The 17,923-nt window shown below is 32.7% G+C and overlaps 2 protein-coding genes across 38 annotated transcripts in view; one reads left to right on the plus strand and one right to left on the minus strand.

The window, feature by feature from the left end:
- LOC141453189 (uncharacterized) overlaps window positions 1-13,337 on the plus strand; it is a 55,529-nt gene extending 42,192 nt beyond the window's left edge. Inside the window, exons 3-9 of the mRNA XM_074126043.1 lie at window positions 8,444-8,576; window positions 9,551-9,681; window positions 10,905-11,014; window positions 11,815-11,960; window positions 12,049-12,247; window positions 12,439-12,555; window positions 12,997-13,337. Of these exons, the coding sequence (XP_073982144.1) occupies window positions 8,444-8,576; window positions 9,551-9,681; window positions 10,905-11,014; window positions 11,815-11,960; window positions 12,049-12,247; window positions 12,439-12,555; window positions 12,997-13,114 (954 nt within the window). The 3' untranslated portion in view covers window positions 13,115-13,337. The remainder of the gene's footprint in view (window positions 1-8,443; window positions 8,577-9,550; window positions 9,682-10,904; window positions 11,015-11,814; window positions 11,961-12,048; window positions 12,248-12,438; window positions 12,556-12,996) is intronic.
- LOC141453191 (uncharacterized) overlaps window positions 1-17,923 on the minus strand; it is a 194,266-nt gene that overhangs the window by 17,704 nt on the left and 158,639 nt on the right. For 32 of the 37 annotated variants that reach the window (XR_012457827.1, XR_012457828.1, XR_012457829.1 and 29 more), the window contains one exon: window positions 13,508-13,745. The gene's annotated coding sequence lies outside the window, so the exon portion shown is untranslated. Of the gene's footprint in view, window positions 1-2,594; window positions 6,126-13,507; window positions 13,746-17,923 lie in introns of those variants that run through there. The other 5 variants (XR_012457831.1, XR_012457830.1, XM_074126074.1 and 2 more) reach the window with 4 other exon arrangements.

Here is a 17,923-nt window from a genome sequence, read left to right on the forward strand (position 1 = left end):
GTAAATTAAAGTTCCTTCATTAGTTGATGTAAAAATTAAATAAAGAATAAAGGGTGTATAATTAAATTGAAATTAAAGAAAAATAAATTAATAATGTGTAAACGATTATTGTTTCACAAAGCCGAGTCAGGAAAAAAATATATTGACCTTCGTCGATTAAAAAAAAGAGAATATAATATTGAAAAACCAAATACTTAAAAGATGATCAACTTTAAGGTTGCTAAAGGCCATCGATCTTTTGTTAGCTTGTCAGTCACACAATGAATTTAAACAGCAAATAATCAGTTTCGTTGCTGAATGTAGATGAAGGTGTAACTGTCTAGGATAAATAATTGAATTACAAATGTTAATCTGGAATGTCTAGTTAAATCGGCAGTTAAGAGTTCTAGTTTTACTCGAGTCTTTTTTTCTTTTAAACTGCATAAGGAAAGTAAACAAAAATAATCTTGCATTAATAAATCGTCGAAATTTAACATTCATTTAATTAAAGTCATTTTTTTAAAAATCTTTTATTGGAATTTACAACTGCAACGCTTGTTGCAACAAGCATACATATGTTGGTACCTGATAAAAAAAATAAAAGAAAATCATAAGTGAGAAGGCCGAGTTTAAATTTGACTGAACAATATCCGAAGCATGGAGTAACATTTTTTAGTTAAATACAAAGGGATGAAATATTATTCTTGCAACGTTAAACACTAAATTTTTATACATGAAAAAAATTAACATCGTTAACATCTTATCGTTAGAACCATTTTGGTACTTAAAACAATAAAACGTTGCCGATGAAATTGCGCATGTATCAAACGAATAGTAAAATTGGCATTTTTATTCTCAAACCTTAGAGGTCCGTATTAGCTGGATATTCTGGAATTGCCATTAATGACAAGGTTGCAACTCAAATGTGTCTTCACCAAAGACGTTCCCTTTCAACTCTTCACTAAGGAAGGATGTCAATTCAATCATTGAGGAAGAACTGGAGCGTTTTTAAATTAGCATTTATGTATGTATTTTTTTGTTTTTTAATAATGAAACTTCAATTGTAGGTTGGGCTCGCTGCTGTGTTTGATATATTTTAATTTGAGCTAGTTAAATATTTTCTTTACAAGTCATTTGATGAGTAACTCAGTGCTCTTGACATCAAATTAATTAAAAATTTGCTAATGTAAATTTAAAGTTGTGTATATGTGTTTGCGCTGTCCTTATCTCTCTTTCTTTTGCGTATTGTGATTGACCACCGTTGCAAAATAAATAAATTAAAAATTTATTACAGTTGCAAAATAAATAAATAAATTTAAAAAAAAATTAAAATAAAAAAAATTTTTAGGCGGGAAAAACTATATATCAAATTTCTCCAAAAGTTGCAATACAATTAATTTACCGTTAAATAAAAAAGACAAGAAATTGAGGTCCTGAAGAAGTTTAGTGGTTCACTATACATAAAATGTTCGCAAGTATTTTTTTGGACAAATATCTTAGGAAGAGACTGAATTTAAATATTTTAAATTTACAGTTATGAAAAAAAAAAAAAATTATCCGTCCTAATTGAATCAAAAGGTTTGTTTTATCTCATTAAAATCAACACCGTTATTTTATTTACATTAACCACAATTTGGATGGAATTTATGTCAGAGTTTGACAATTTTACATTCAAGTTCACACGCAGCAGTATAAATAAGTTTGTAGATGTTAATCTCAAGGAATGTTTCAGTAATGGTAAAAGAGTGAATTTCTAAACTTCTAGAGCAACTAAAAGCAGACAGACTTTGACAACTAGTAACAGATACAATTACATTTCAGATCTAACTTCAGGAACAATTATTTTAGGTCTAACTTCAGTTACTGCTGAATATGTAATGTATTCAAATTTCCTAGGCTGACTTGCTTTTTTTCAAATCAGGCAGTTGTCTTATAGCTTTTAATAATTTATAAAAGTCTATTTCTTATTTTAAAAAACATTCCTGGTAAATTATTTATTAAGAGAAAAGTGACTACAGAAGGTCGCATAAAATAGTTCTCAGTAATACCCTATGCAAAAGTACACCATAATTGTTGAAGGTTTTGGCTCTTATTTTTTTTGAATTTTATAGTTGAACACTGCCTTGAAAATTTTTGGCCGCTTTCAAAGAATACTTCCAGTTACTATACTCAGGACAAAGCTAAATAGAAGTACAACTCCTATTCTGACCCCTCTGAGTTCACTCAGTTACGGCGAAAGTTTAGGCACTCTTTCTTTCTAAAAAGTTCTAAATGGTAAGGGTGTGGGGCTTCATAAGTTACTTTACGTTAAAAGATTCTTAAAATAAAGTTTACTTTTCCGTAACGCAAACAAAGTAAAACTAATTCACCGAAAGTAAGTAAAGCACGAGTAAAAATTGCCTTGACATTAAAATTATTTCTTAAAGAAATATAAAAATAAATTTCAAATGGTCATGATTATTATTTTGGTGTAATAATAATAATGGGTTTTCAATAACATTTGGTATTGATTTATAATAAATGGAACATAAAACTGTTTATGAGGCGAGGCCACTTTTGTCCAATCTTACTTAAAGTTCACTAGTTTTTATTTCAAATTTCAAGACTCTTGGTCGATAATTTGAGGAGTAAGTCATAATTAACATTTTGAATTAGTGAGAAGAACGTAAGTCACGCTTTATTACGTCAATGTTTTACCAAAATATTAATTGAAGTCGTACAGAGTAGAATATGGGCATAAATCAATAAAACATATTTTTTTAAAAAAAATATACCAATCTTTTCCTTCATATTAAAAATTAAAGCAAAGGTAATCAATAAATTTTGATATAAAATCAACTCTAATTAAAAGATTAGTTGAGTTTCTCTCATCGCTTAAGAAAACATTTTCCAATTTAATTTGAAAATCATCTGTCGTTGGAATTGGTGAATTTCATTTCACAAATATTTGAGGAGAGGTTTTCATGGCCTAGTTTATTTAACATTTATTTTTTATTATTATTCAATGTTTAATAAATTAATTGTTAAAATCGTGGTTTTTTTTTTACTTTGATTTTCTGATGACAGTTTTCATCTAATTAAGACACGATTATATCGATAACTATTGATTATCTCCAACATTAATCATCAATACGAACAGTTTAAGAGCCAAATAGTGCACCTAGGCGGTTTTACATCAATATTTTAAGATGTTTTTCAAGCTTGCGGTTTCGCACAATTTTATAAAAATCTAAATGAGGGTTATAGTATATTGATTCTATATTCTATTGAAACACAATATAGCAATGCACAGCAGTCAACGACTCCCTCTACTTATAATTCGAACCGTTACAGATATCTCAAAACCACATAAAATTTCATTTTCTGGATAAATGCTCTAAATAAATAAGGTAGCTTCAAATAGGTGCAATTGGCAATTCAAGTTTGCTTAGATATCAAATATCAGAATAAACCTTAATTAAGTTACTATCATTTGTCGGATATTAACCGGAACCTTTGAGTTGGATCTGAAGGAAGTTTCCAAAATAAAACTACAGTATTTTGTCTATCATTTTACAAGCACCGCAAAACCTTTTTAAAATTTTTTTTTTTAGATACCTACAATCAGTCACACCTCAATTATTACTACATACCCTAAATCTTCTTCATATCCAAGTGCAGCTAATTGATGAACTTTACTTTTTCTTCTTTTTTGTTTTGGAAACAGGATTTTTGAGTCTATATCCTAAAGCTTACTTTTGTTTTCATGCCGAACGATTAAGAAAGAATGTTTGCCTCATCAGTGGCTGATTTGATAGTGTGCATTGAGAGACTGCCATGAATTGTCTCTAATATTTATTTTGTACCCTAGAGTCGCTGGCTCGAACCTATGATTAATATTATAGTGGCGTAAAAACTTGAATCAGTATTATTATTTTAGCTTATTATGTCATTCTTTCCCTCTCGTTTCGTTTCACTCCTATGTTACTTACATCGTATAAAATCCGCTAGCTGAATCCTTATCTAAAACATAGTTATTTTAATATTCACCACAGCTTTTAAATGTACAAATATAATCTACGCGATATTACAACTTTGTTGTTCTTATCTAAATTGTCTAGTTGGTCTACTTTGAAAGCGATGTCTAAATACAATAATTTTTTGAGTGAAGGAAGATTTTCAGCCTTATCAGTAAAAAATAACATAAAATGCCAAGGCTGTTACCGCGACAGATGTTCGGCTAAATCACTTAGAAACTTACAATTTAATATTCACTGGCCATTTATCTCGCGTGACTAAATTACGTCTGTCTGGCCATTCAAAATAAAGTTAACACCTGCGTTTATTTATTTAGTTTTTTCACTAGCCGCCTTTAATTTTAACTGCAGATGTAAAATGCCTAATATACTAGATATAAAACCCCTATTACCAGATATAAAATAATATATATTATATTTACTAGATATAAAATGTCAAAGTCAATTCTCTGTATTGAAACGGAAGTGGATCCTGAAAAATTTAGAATTGATGTATTTGGTTCCTAATGTGTGAGGTATCACCTCTGAACTTTAATCAGCATTATTGGACGAAGCCCCATTGGAAACGAAGTACTCTCCTAAGTCTTAGAAGAAAAAGTTCTTTTGCAGCATAATAATACAAGATGATACACAAATTCGGACTGCTTCAAAAAATAAAAAGTTGACTTTGAACTTCTTCACTCAGCTAATTAATAGAACAGATCTTGCTTTTCCGGTCGCCTACTTTTTGCGGGTTAAAAACTTTATTTCAGAAGAAGAGATAAAAGCAGTAGTATTTCATTCTTTGTATCCAAAGACCCTTCCTTGGTGGTAGTAAAAAGAAATACTCTCACAATGATGGGTTGATGTGATTAATAAGATCAGATTACCATTTAAAGAAAGAATCGGGTAAGACTTCTTTTTTAAAAAGTCAATGACGTAAGACTTTTGTTTTTCCCACATTTTTTTTATGTCCTTCCAGACATGCAATAACAAATAACAGAAAACCGCTCTATGGATTAGTAATTTAAATTAGCCTCCTATCGTATTAATCGCTCTTTCTTCAGGCACGGCTCAACGTCCAATCACCAAGTTCATGTCATGGACGAGGATAAAAGCACATACATTATTTTTAACATTTTCCTGTAAATAAAAAGTAGCTTACACAGTATACGAACTGGGGATCAATTACAAATTCATGCTTCATGACCAACACCCGCCTCATTCAACAAATTAAACAAAATTAAAGCTCAAAATTTGCCATGTTGAATCTTTTTCAATCTGTTCAGTCAGTTGCTGTCAGTTTTAGAACCAATTTCATGACTACACTACTTTAATAATAAAGATTGGCCTGCTTTTATAAACAGAGGCTGAATTTAGGGAACTTGAAGTCTTAAAAGGCAAGAACATATCGCGTACTCAACCAATAAATGAAATAAAAAAATAAAAGTGTAATGAATAATTGTATCAAAAAAGTTTATTCCATCTATTATTGTTACATATCAGTTATCACCCAAAATTAATTAATTTACGATTTAAAATTAACATATCACAGAAGATACTTTCAAGTTGAACAAGAATGAAGATCATCAGTAAGATACCAATAGATTAATTCTGCACAATGGTATCCAAGTTCTTAATAATTCCAACACACCCTTTTCTCTCACTAAGTTGTTGAAGTATATCCTCATATATTTCCTAAAAGTATGACTAAAATTAATGTTATGAAATCTGGCCACAGGTGATTTTGTCTTAACATTATTAAAATAGTTAACATCAACGTTAGTATATTTGAACTGGCAACGTTCAGGCGTGGTAAAGTTGGTGATTGTAGCCTGTACAAGAGCCCCATTTCCAATGACATGAAACTCAATGGGAGCTTCTTTAGTTTCGTTCATCAACATCGATCCAACAGATATCACCATACGTCGTAAACTGACGTCTGTATTCACACTCGCCGTGTTATCTCTAATTTTCGCCCAACCGCTGCTAGAACGGTGAAATGTTGTTAAATCACTGATAGTAACATTTCTGAAGAATATATTATCAATACTGAAATCATCGATTGGAACTGGTGTTTGAGGTGTCAGTGAATTCAAGTGGTACAATAAATCATCAACCTGAGCGTTAATGTTCTTCAACCAAGCGATACTGTAATCAAATAAACATATTTCGGTGACAAGAATTATTGAAAACAAGTTTGAAGGAAACATAACTTTGAAACTAGCACTGAATTAACTGAAAAGGAGAAACACTCATCAAATGTAGATCTAAATGAATTGGGGCAAATTATATTTATAGTGAGATCGAACGGAGAGTTTTATCTAAATTCAAGCATTCATTTGATTAGAAAAAAAGAGGAAAAAAGAGGGAAGCAAATAAATTACTTTTGTCTACAAAACTTTGAATTGTTCATATCTAATATTAATTATTAGTTCCTGTTTGTTTTGAAATTAATGCCAAACAAAAAAAATACCTTTTACGAATTTATTTATTGCTTATCTTTAATTATATTTTATCAGCACATTACATAAGGGCTGAAAAAAGTCAACTTAACTTAACATTCTCGTTCAAATAAGTAACAAAAATAATAATTTATCAGTCGCAATTTTTTTATTAATCAAATTTCATCAAAGCCTTTCATCGAAACTCGTCTCATACTATCTCTTCAGAAAAACCTTTCATACAACTAAACTCGGCCTTATCTAATTCCTCTTCAACTTCACTTGTTACTCATACGTTAAAATATTTACTGATCAAATCGATTAATTAATCTTTTTTTTCTTAATTATTTTTATAATTTCCCTTTAATCTAACAAACAATAACTGCTTAAAACCAGTTTTACAATATCTTATCTTAATGTTCTATAAGAAATTATTTGCTGTAATCGAATCTGATTTTAATTAAGTGCGATTATTTGTGAAAATATTTTTTAGGTTGTAAATAATGAAATCATGCCTTAAAGGTATTAATGTTGTAATTATTATATATTTCTATTCACATAAAAGTATTCTTAGTCTTAAAGTTACTGTAATCAAGAGGCGACTGAAAATTATATAATTTAAGAGAACTTAAAAAAGATGAATGGACTATACGTGTTTAGGGAGCGAAATGGTAATCTGTCCTGGAGAGATCCTTTAAAGTGTAGTCATAAAGTACTCTCTAAAAATAAAACTTTAGGCACTTAGAAAAGTAAATTGTTATCAGGTTAACAGAAAATTGTTGGAGCTTTAAAAAAATATCGAAAAGGTGAAAAATAGTTTCAGTAAAGTCAAGGACTGCTGTTTGATTTGCAGGGAATACTATTTAGAAACAGTAGCGGGTGTTTATCTGGTACTTGTTAGTCAACGACTTCTTTGTGTACAAAATAATAATATTAAGATTGTATTTGAATTATATTAATATATTATATATGTATATATAAGAATGCAAGTGGAGCAGTAAAAGTAGGTGGGCGGATCTCCGCAAGTTTCCCGGTAAATAAGGGACTGAAGCAGGGTTGCTGTTTATCCCCTCTTCTTTTCAACATATATGTAGAACAAGCGCTCAAACACTGGAAAAGATCCTGCTGCAAAATGGGTGTACCTGTTCGTGATAAGTTTATCCACTCCCTCCAATACGCCGATGACCAGGTAATAATAACGTCAGAGGCAGAGGATGTGAGCTACATGTTTAGGAAGTTAATAGCCGAGTATTCCAGATGGGGACTAAGCGTTAGCAAAAAGAAAACTGAATACATGGTGTTCAATGCTCCTCCCATTCCGGTAGAGATAGACGGCTGGATGCTATATCCAAGTAAGGAATTTAAATATCTTGGGTACTGGCTGTCATCTACAGGAACAAGTGAGACAGACATTGAACACAAAGTAAATAATGGCAAGAAAATTATGAGTGCATTAAACGCGACCCTCTGGAGCAAGGAAATAGGAATAAAAACAAAAAGGAAAATTTACTACTCATTTGTGGAAAGTGTAGCCACATACGCAGCAGAAAACTGGACGTTGTCCAGAAGAGCTGAAGGTAGCCTGTTAGCCCTGGAAATGGACTTTTGGAGGAGGAGTTGTGGTGTATCCAGGCTCCAGCGAGTTCCCAACTCCGAAATTAGGGAGAAAGCCAAAGTCGAAAAGACCATTCTCTATACAATAGAGACCAAAAGACTGAAATGGTATGGCCACCTAATGCGGATGGATGAAGATCGCTGGCCCAGGAGAATCCACAGCTTCACTTTACAGGAAAGGAGGAAACGGGGCCGACCTAGGAAGCGGTGGATGGAGGGTGTGGAACAGGCAATGGCAGCGAGGGGATTGAGAGAGGGAGACTGGGAAGATAGAGAGCGTTGGCTATTGGGTATCGGGGATATAACCGCATAGGTTGTAAACTACCCGGAATAAAAAAAAAAATATATGTATATATTTCTGCTATTAGTTTAAGAGGCTGCACAAATTATTGATGAAATTTTTGTTGGCAGAACAATAAGGAATGCGGAGTAGAAGCTCATGGTCGTTTGATGGACCCTCCGGCCAGGAACAGTATGTGGAGGTTTGGTTTCCCTACACCTGTCAACTATAACGACAATGAACTATTCTGCGGTGGATACGCAGGTTTGAAAAACCTAATCATTCAATTAACTGATAATAATCTTCAATTCTTACCCTTATAGCTAAGCTAGATATCAGATTAACTGTATCAAAGTTTTATTAATCTCTTGAGAATACTAAGTTTTACTTGCCAAAGGTCAAAATTAAAAGCTGTGATCGAAAAAAGGACATAAATAATTAAAAAAAGAATAAAGTAATATTTTTTCAGGTAGGCTTTACGTCCAACTACCAAAGTTTTCTGGATGAAGTTTTCTACGATTGATTTCAACGATTTTATAAAGAAAATATATCTTCTTTTTTTTTCTTTACCAGTAACACTCCTTACAGGATGTCGACGTAGTTGATTTTCTGTTCACAAGGAAATCTCGGTGCCATTGAAAATTCAGTCAGCTTAGTAGAGATTACCAGAAAAGACAGTGTAACGACTCTACGTTTAATTATTGAGTGTACCATTCCATTCATTTGTTTGTAACACTTTTGAGGAAAAGTAGATGAAGGCTTTTTATTAAAGTTTGTTCCCCTACTTTCAAGGAACAGAACCAGGGGTCAAATTTACAAAATTAAAAATTTAGTCATATCTTGCATTAATATTTGAAGGCATAGAGCTTGGTTGGAATAGGCACTGGTTTACTCGGTGGAACATATTGAATTTCCCACGTGTGATTGTAGTTGTATTGAGATGATGATTTCATATGAGTGAAATCTAAACCCTTATTAGGTCGTGGAATTGAACAGTATGTCTTAAAAAAGTGGTACCTTTGCATATCAGGTATTTTGGGGTTCCAATAACTACTTGGAACCTGAACATTTGCAATTTTTCAAGGCCACTTAATACTCTACAGTATGAAGAGAATCCTGACCTAGCGAATCATGACTCTTAAGTTAAGAAACCCAGGCATTCAGGCATGGAGTCAAAATTTACCCTTATAAATTCATTTCTTTTTTGTTTATTATGCACATATTGTTGACTGTTTTAGTGCAATGGGAACAGAACCAAGGAAAATGTGGTGTGTGCGGTGATGCTTATAGTTTAACCGATCCTCGACCTCACGAAGCTGGAGGACAGTACGCTAAAGGAGTAATTGGCAGGAGATATGCCGTGGGTCAGGTATGAGACATAGTCAGTAATTTCCAGTGAATCTTGAATGAAAATATTGCCAAAATTAAAGGGATTAAAAAACGTGGGAGACGTTGCTACAAATATAGAATGATGAAGCTTAGAAACTTAAGTCATTACAAAAGTCATAAATTTTGTAAAAGTTAATGGTGTTGATCTCCCTTGGAAAAGAGAGATCAGGTACCTTGGTGTTGTGTTGGACTCAAAGCTGACGTTTACAAAACACATCAATTCAATTTGCAACAAATCACTCGGTATTTTGTGTAGCTTATTTCCTCTGTTCAATAAAACTTCAAACTTGAATTTTGTAAATAAAAAGTTAATTTACTACCTGTATATTCGGTCTGTATTGCTATATGCGGCCCCAGTCTGGTCTAATACTTGCCCCACAAACTATAAAAAATTACAACGCGTGCAGAATAAATGTTTGAGATTGATTGGGTCCTACCCTCGCTGGACACCAATCGACTACATGCATGCCACACTTGATGTGGCCAGTGTCTCTACGCAAGTGTACCTTCTTTCAGAAAAATTTGTCAGCTTGTGTGAAGCCAGCACACACTTGTATGTATCCAATATAGTTAATTATCTAACATCTCTTGCATACAAAAAATACAAACATAAGAGACTAAAACATATTTTGTTTTAGTACTGTTTATTTGTAGTTAAGGTTTTTTTTTTTTTCTTCTTCTTTTTTTCTTAGTATTTAATATTAATTTTTCTTACTTTGTGTTATTTTAAGCTCTGTTGAGTGTATATAGGCACTATCGCCTGAAACCTCTTTATTCCTGTAAATATGTACATTTTATAATTTGATTTGAAGCCAATAAATATATAAATTAAGTCATTACTGGGGCTGCTACGGAATCATTGGGAAGATCCTATTCATACTAATGTGTACTTTCTTTGAAAGTCATATGCTTCGAAAGAAGTTTGGGATAAATGATCTCAACAGAGATGTATTAATAATCAAAGAGGAAAAATAACTATAATGATCTAGATTATCATTTAATTAAAATATAATCGTTTCATAGTCATATTTGCCAAATATGATTGAAAGTAAATGGCAGCGCATTCTCTTGACACGACTATAAACTAGCAGCTAATCCGAAGATCTAAGCACAGTATATTGTTGTTACTTTGTCTTATAGTAAGTATTACATTGAAGTATTATTTTAAAAATTAACGAAACATTTTTTACACTTTAATTCTAGGAAGTGGATGTAGAAGTAGAATTAACTGCAAACCATTGGGGAAGATTCGAGATGTTCCTCTGTCCAAATAATAATCCAAGATATGAAGCTACACAAGGCTGTTTCGACAGGTAACTGGCGTTTTTGTAGATATCACGATACCTAGAATATACTAATCCACATGAGTATTTCATTATTTTGAGGGAGAAAACTTGAAGAAATCCCAAAATCTTAGGTTAATTATTATTTCATTAATTTTTTCTAATTTTGAACTGGAGGATTATCTCCAACCCATAGATCACCCTTATATATCACTTATTGAGGAACTTCCTATACTATTCTTGCTGTGCCCAGCCTCTAGTGCAACTGACTTCTGGGCTTCCTCTAAAAGCCAGAAATTCAGATCCAACGCGGGTACATTCTTTAACCATTATCCGAGATGCAATCGGGATTATTCTTACTACATCTTGCTCATACATATCTTTCAGCTGTTTCTTCCTGCTGATAGATCTTGATACTTCCATATCTTCTCGGCCAATGTTTTGCGAATATTGTCATCAGAGGGAAACCCGAAGTCTATTATATTTCATCTCTTGTGTTTATTATTATGAATTAATTTTTAACTTCATTCACTTTGAGGTTACACATTGTGACTATTACAAGTACTCAGTATTTTAAAATATTAAAGTACAAATGCGATGTCCCATTAGTAGTAAATTTAAAAAAGCAAATAAAATAATGGGCTGGTCCAAATGGTAAAGAAGAAACAATCTTATATAGTTGGACACTCGCTCTTATAACTGTCAGGTGGAATGTTAGTAAGAAAGTAACAAGAGTATAGTCAACACCATGAATAGCAATAAAGATTTACACCATTTTCTTGCGGCAGATTAAATTAGTTAAAAAAAAAACATTTTGTTGTAAAATATAGGTTTCCATTATTTATTTCTGGGACAAGAGATGTTAGATTTCTCATACCTGGCGAGACAAAGAAGAAGGCTATTTTACGGTACAAAGTTCGTTTGCCTCCGTACATCACCTGTTCGCAGTGTGTCTTACAATGGACCTATTATACAGGTGTGGTTGACTTAAGTAAAATTTTGTATGGCGCTATTACTAAATATTTGATTTTCATCCCTTATTTTAATTATTATTATTTTTAAAGGAAATATGTGGGGTATTTGTGCTAATGGAACTGAAGCAGTAGGATGTGGCCGTCCAGAAACTTTTAGAAACTGTGCAGATATAAGTATAGTAACAAGTACAGCTGGATTTCCACCGTTCTTTATCCAACAGTTCAATCCATTTGCCTTGTATTTCAGAGATGCTCTAAATCCGTTTAAACTTTCACAACTCGTAGTCAGGTACTATTATTAATGCTTGATTTATCACAACTAAACAACTGCACAGTTTGTTATATTATTTGGTTTTAGTTTTCATTTTTCCTTTATTACCTGCTTATACGAGTGATGAGGGATTGGATTTTTATATTAAAGTACCAATCCAGATCTTTATTTTGTATTAACTTGTTATAATTGTTTATTGTACATTCCAGATCACAGGTATGTTTGCCGACAGCTAGGTACAGATTCTTGCCAGGTATGTCGGATTGGTGTCAGACGAATTGTTTAAGGTATCCACCTAATTGTCCTCCAGATCTCTGCACTTGTCCGTAAGTAAAGCAAGTCCTTTTTTATTTCTTTTTATTAGATTATTACTTATATTTCTTCGAAAGAACTATTCGTTGATGGTATGCATGAATAGAATCCTCTCAACAGTTTAAAATATTTCTTTCGAACATGTTTACACCGACAGAAAATGCTTACATGGTGCTCAAAATAATTTTATATCAGACACGATCTCATAATTATTGCCCTAATTGAGCTCAGAAGTTTCTTTAATTCAATTAGCTCCATGAAATGCACCAACCAATTTAAAAATTAATTTCCCAATTCTTCTGCAAGATTTTATAATGTTCCTTGTTATTCCTTAATGTAAAGAAGTTTAGTAAACTGTTTTGCTTCAGTACTATCTTCGTAATCTCAGAAGCTAAGATATTTATGCACTAAAAAACTGTACTACGAGATAAATAAAAACATGTTTATTGTTACAGTGAGGAGTGTGATGCTGTTGGCGAACTGCAAGGTAGAGATGGTGCTGATGTTTACTGTCAAGATCAATGTATTGTCTATCCATCGAAATGCCCAGCTGACAGATGCAGCTGTCATTAATAAAAGAAACTAGAAAACTTTTGTGTGAAGATACAGGACTGAAAGACACGGCACACTACAACTACATGTAAAAACAGAACTTGAAATTGCCCAATACTGATTTTCGTTCAATACTATATTATTATCTTGCTTTTAGCCGCTGGGATGGTAATAACAGAAGTAGATGAATAACACCTAACTTCTTAAAGAAAATAAAACTAGGTACTTTAGATTTTCGATAAATGGAGCCAGAACTTTTTATATTGCTTAGTTTATCAAACAGGGAACAGCGACCAAGATATCTTGGTTCCCTGGCTACGCCCATGCCACGCATAAGAAGCTAAAAACGTATTAAATTTTTATGAATATGTTGATTTGTGATCGTTGTTAATTTATCCAATAATATGTTTAGAGAAAAGCTGGAAATACATTTATTGCAATTTTAAAATTAATTTAGAAAAATTAAAACAAAAAATAATAATACAAAATAAGTAATTTGAAAATTATTTGATTACTTCTGTTTTGTTGCTGCCTGACGATAATTGTCAACATTCGTTCAGCTACATTTTATAATCTTGAGATTTGTACCTTGACTGGATAGATTATTCTGATTTGGTATGAACTTAATTTCAAGGAAAAGAAACATTCCTACCTGAAATCAAAAAATAAAATGAAATAATTATAAAAAAATTACCTAATACAGCTTTATGCCACTCAAAATAACTGTTTTCGATAGAATAACTTTGACTGACTACGAGTTATACACACCCACACAAATTGAGTCTATCAATACAAAAATGTTTTACTAAAATTGAACATGAATAAATTATGTGCCAACAGAGTAAGTTCTGTTTTAAGTTACCATGGCTACAACAGTTATTTGTGTTTTGTGATTACTTTTTTTTTTATAAATATTTTATAATGAAATACAAATTGTGATAATTTTGTACATGTACAAGTTTTCGTAATAAACTGGAAAAAATATTTAGTTTCATTTTTTCAGAGTACTTTACTCTAACCACTATTAGAAAATATTTACTGGCAGCAATACTTATTTAACCATACACTAACAATAATTTTTTATTTATAATAATTAAAAAAAACATTTATTGAATACTTTTTGAGAAAATTTTTTCCACATCTTTGCGTTTTGGTTGTTAAAGGGCCAAAAAATATTACTGCTAATACATCATACGACACTTCAAACAATTTCAAAGAACTGGAGTCTCAGAAGGAGATCAAGCTGCTGGCCCTTAGATTTTCTCTTTCTAGGTACTTCTTACAGTGTGGTCTGTAACGAGAGAACACTGGCCACAGACGTATAGTGTTGTGAAAAAAAGGTTTAATACTTTTAGATGTTAAAGCACTTTTGATTTAAAAAAAAAAAATCTCGAAAATCATAGACCACTTTTTTTTGCATGCACATCTTTGTGTCGTCATACCATTTAGGATCTCCCTCGAAAGTTACCTACGCTAATCAATAAGCCTAACTAAAATTATCAAAAATAAGTGAATGGAGCCAATTTGCAATTAAAGGAACAATTCTGGTAGAAACATTTCAAGACAGATAGATTCAAGCCAGTTTATGAATTCGGAGATACTGCGTTGTAAACATTATGGACTCCAATGACCTTTATATTTTACAAAAATTATACGAAACATACGTACGCATTAAAAAGGGCAAAGGGCCATGCACGTAACTGGTTTGTTAAAAATAAAAAAAAATTAAAATCACGGATTTTGACAAAACATGAATATATTTAAAAATAGGCATGGTGTTTACTGGCTTGTAATATACTTGTAACATTTTAATATATATTGTTTGATTGAAGAACTTAAGTACTTTGTGGTAATTAGGCTATTGCGGGAGCAAGTAAAATTCCTCAACAAACGTAAGAGTGATTAAGTTTTAGAGACCGCGTCAATTAAATGATTCTGCAGGAATATAAACTTATTACCCACATTTTTACCAAAATTTACTGATTAATTCAGTACAGTTCTTGCTATCTTGTGGCAGCAACATGAACTAGACGAGCCACAGCTCATATTGTCTTGTTGAAAGTTATGTTTAATTCTTTTTAATTCCAGCATTAAAAACAAAAAAAGAAAAAAGATTCCTTGTCTCAAAAAAGATCATTATTCTTCGGTTATCAGCGTTATGATAAAATGATATTAGAGAGAAATAAAATCTGAATTATAACGTGGATGCACCAAAAGAAAGCTGAAATGGTTTCCAACTTTGACCCTAGACTGTGCGCTCTATTTACTGTATCAACGCTACTTGGGGTAGGAATGAACATTGATGTAATTGAAGTATTAGCAGCTCACTTACTCGGGGATCCCCAGGGTCCTAACACCATCATATTCTTGATTGATATTGATTCCTGATATAAACCATTAAACCTCAATCGCATTCAATCCTTACAATCCAAAATCTTACCTATCAAAGTTAATGCTACCTTTTACAACTTAAACCACAACGTCTTAAAAATTCGTTTCCGCCAAAGCTAAACTCCGTTATCTAAAATTTCATTCCAAACTAAATACTTCTAAGTCTCAAACCTCCTAGACGTTTAAAGCGCCGCTGACCGCACGACCAACTGAATGCCGAAGTCGGTAATTTAGAGATGCAACAGCACTCCCTAACGCCTTAAGGGTTTATTACGGCTGTCATCACTGAATGGCCACCGTTCATTAAATCAACCCAGTGTACATTTAATCTTTTTTACATATTGCCCTAGCTGTACAGTCGTAAAATTCTTAAATAAAAAGAAAAAAAAAATTATATCAATTGTTTTAAAATGTAGACTACACCTACTTTTTCAGGTGTGCTTTACGTCTAACAACTAAAAGAGTTGTCGTGGGTCTTGGCGATTACACTTTACTATAAATTTTTATTGTTAACACTTAGAATGGAGAATCCAAGGAATTAAAACCAGTAACGCAGAAGATCTTAGTTATGCGGACCTTGCCACTAACCAAGCGATCAGCTACAGTGACACTTTTCAATCTAAATTCCATAAAAGAACACTTTTAACAATACATCAGAACAACTTTACTGAACAAGACTGACTTCTCTCCTTCTATCATAGTTCGATCTAGGGCTGGTAGGGTGTAGCACCGTACAGATGCGGGAATAAAGAAAGTAACTCGAGCATGGAGAGGTAAGCCACTTGACGCAAATTGAACCACTTCAATATTTTTGTCTACAAATATAGTACTCAAAGGATATTGTCAATTTTGTTTTAGGTAATTTTTTTTTGTAATCAATTTGAAAATTTACAACTGCTGCTCAGTTTGCGGAACCAGCAACAAGCGAATTGTCTTGACATACTAAGACAGCAAAGGAGAATTCTACAAGTGGTGACACTATACAGTATTTCCCTAGTCTATTCAGTGATCCCTAGTCAACATTATTTCACTGCTGACACTATAAAAGAAAGCTTAGATATTATCGCCTCAGTTGTCGAGGGAGATTATCTTGATTGGGTACTGAGGAAAGTTGGTGGATTAAAAGATAGTGGTCATGTGCGAGAAGGAAGGGGAATTAGTGATAACGCATCCATTCAAAGGGTATTTTTGATCATTGGAGGAGATAATTTGAAGTTAAGGGTTTGTTCAGAAGACGCTTTGAGTCTTGTGTGGATTCTTGGTCAGAGGATCTTCACTAAATCAATGAAGATAATAAGGCCTGGAAAAAAACTGGAGAACCAGACAAATTGGAAGGTATTTGAGGTTTGTCCTTATAGAAAGTGTTCATTGTTAATTTAAAAGGAAAATATGAGAGAACAATGTTATGTTTATGAATGATTCAACTATTTCAGCGATATAAATAGAGGAAGGGGACGGCTTTAATAAATTTATACAAAATATTCCCAGTATATTTACCCATTTTTGATTTAGGTATTCTCGTACTATTTCCCTTAAATAAGGGGACCCTATCTCTATCACAAAACTCTCTATCTCCTTCTCAATTAGGATACACCTCTGCATTAAGATGTAACATATATCATTGTGTAACTAATCAGAAGGAATTGTAGGTACAGTAGGTTTGGTGGTAACTAAGGAGATGGTTGGAGCATCACACTGCCAGATAGGGAGGGCACACAGAAATACGCCCCAGAACAGTGAACGGTATAACTGAATGGAGAAGGAGGCGGTCGTCGTTGGGCATTAATTTACAACACATAGATCATTGGATTATCAGAGTATAATCTAGGCCATATTAGACAGCAAACTCTATACTTTATCCAATAGCTCTCTCTCACTCAGTCTGTCTTTTATACGCACACAGAGAGATATATACACGTATACTCTAAGGGACAGGATGCAAGAGAGACAGAGAGAGCTAAAATATACACTTCCAGTTGTTGCAGCAAGTTGGTTGAGGCCGATAGCAGATGTCTCGTCTTGATTTATGCTTAATTACTTTATATACTCAGAGTCATAACAAAAGGCGAGCAATTATTACAGTAAATCACTTGTGTTCAGTGAGCGGAGGAGCCGCTGCAGACAAAGACAGATACCTTATATATATACACACACACACAGCTGCACACTTTCATAACCACTTCTGCTTCATAATAACCATCCCTAACTCTTCTTTACTCCTGTGAACAATACCTGAGGAGTTTGGTCACGTGAGATTAACTGCCAACCTTCTGTTACTTAAGTTGGAAAATAATTCGAACTTCAAAATATTAGTGAGATAATGTTAGTGTGTTGATATATTTTTTTTCAGTAAGTCTAGGCACGCACTCTTCGTTATTACTTCCACTAATCTATTGAGACGAACTAGATAAGACTTGCGATTTTAACTCAACTGGTTGA

This window comes from Rhodnius prolixus, unplaced genomic scaffold (assembly GCF_049639745.1).
Source record: "Rhodnius prolixus isolate KJV_2025 unplaced genomic scaffold, Rpr scaffold_3, whole genome shotgun sequence".
NCBI lineage: Eukaryota > Metazoa > Arthropoda > Insecta > Hemiptera > Reduviidae > Rhodnius > Rhodnius prolixus.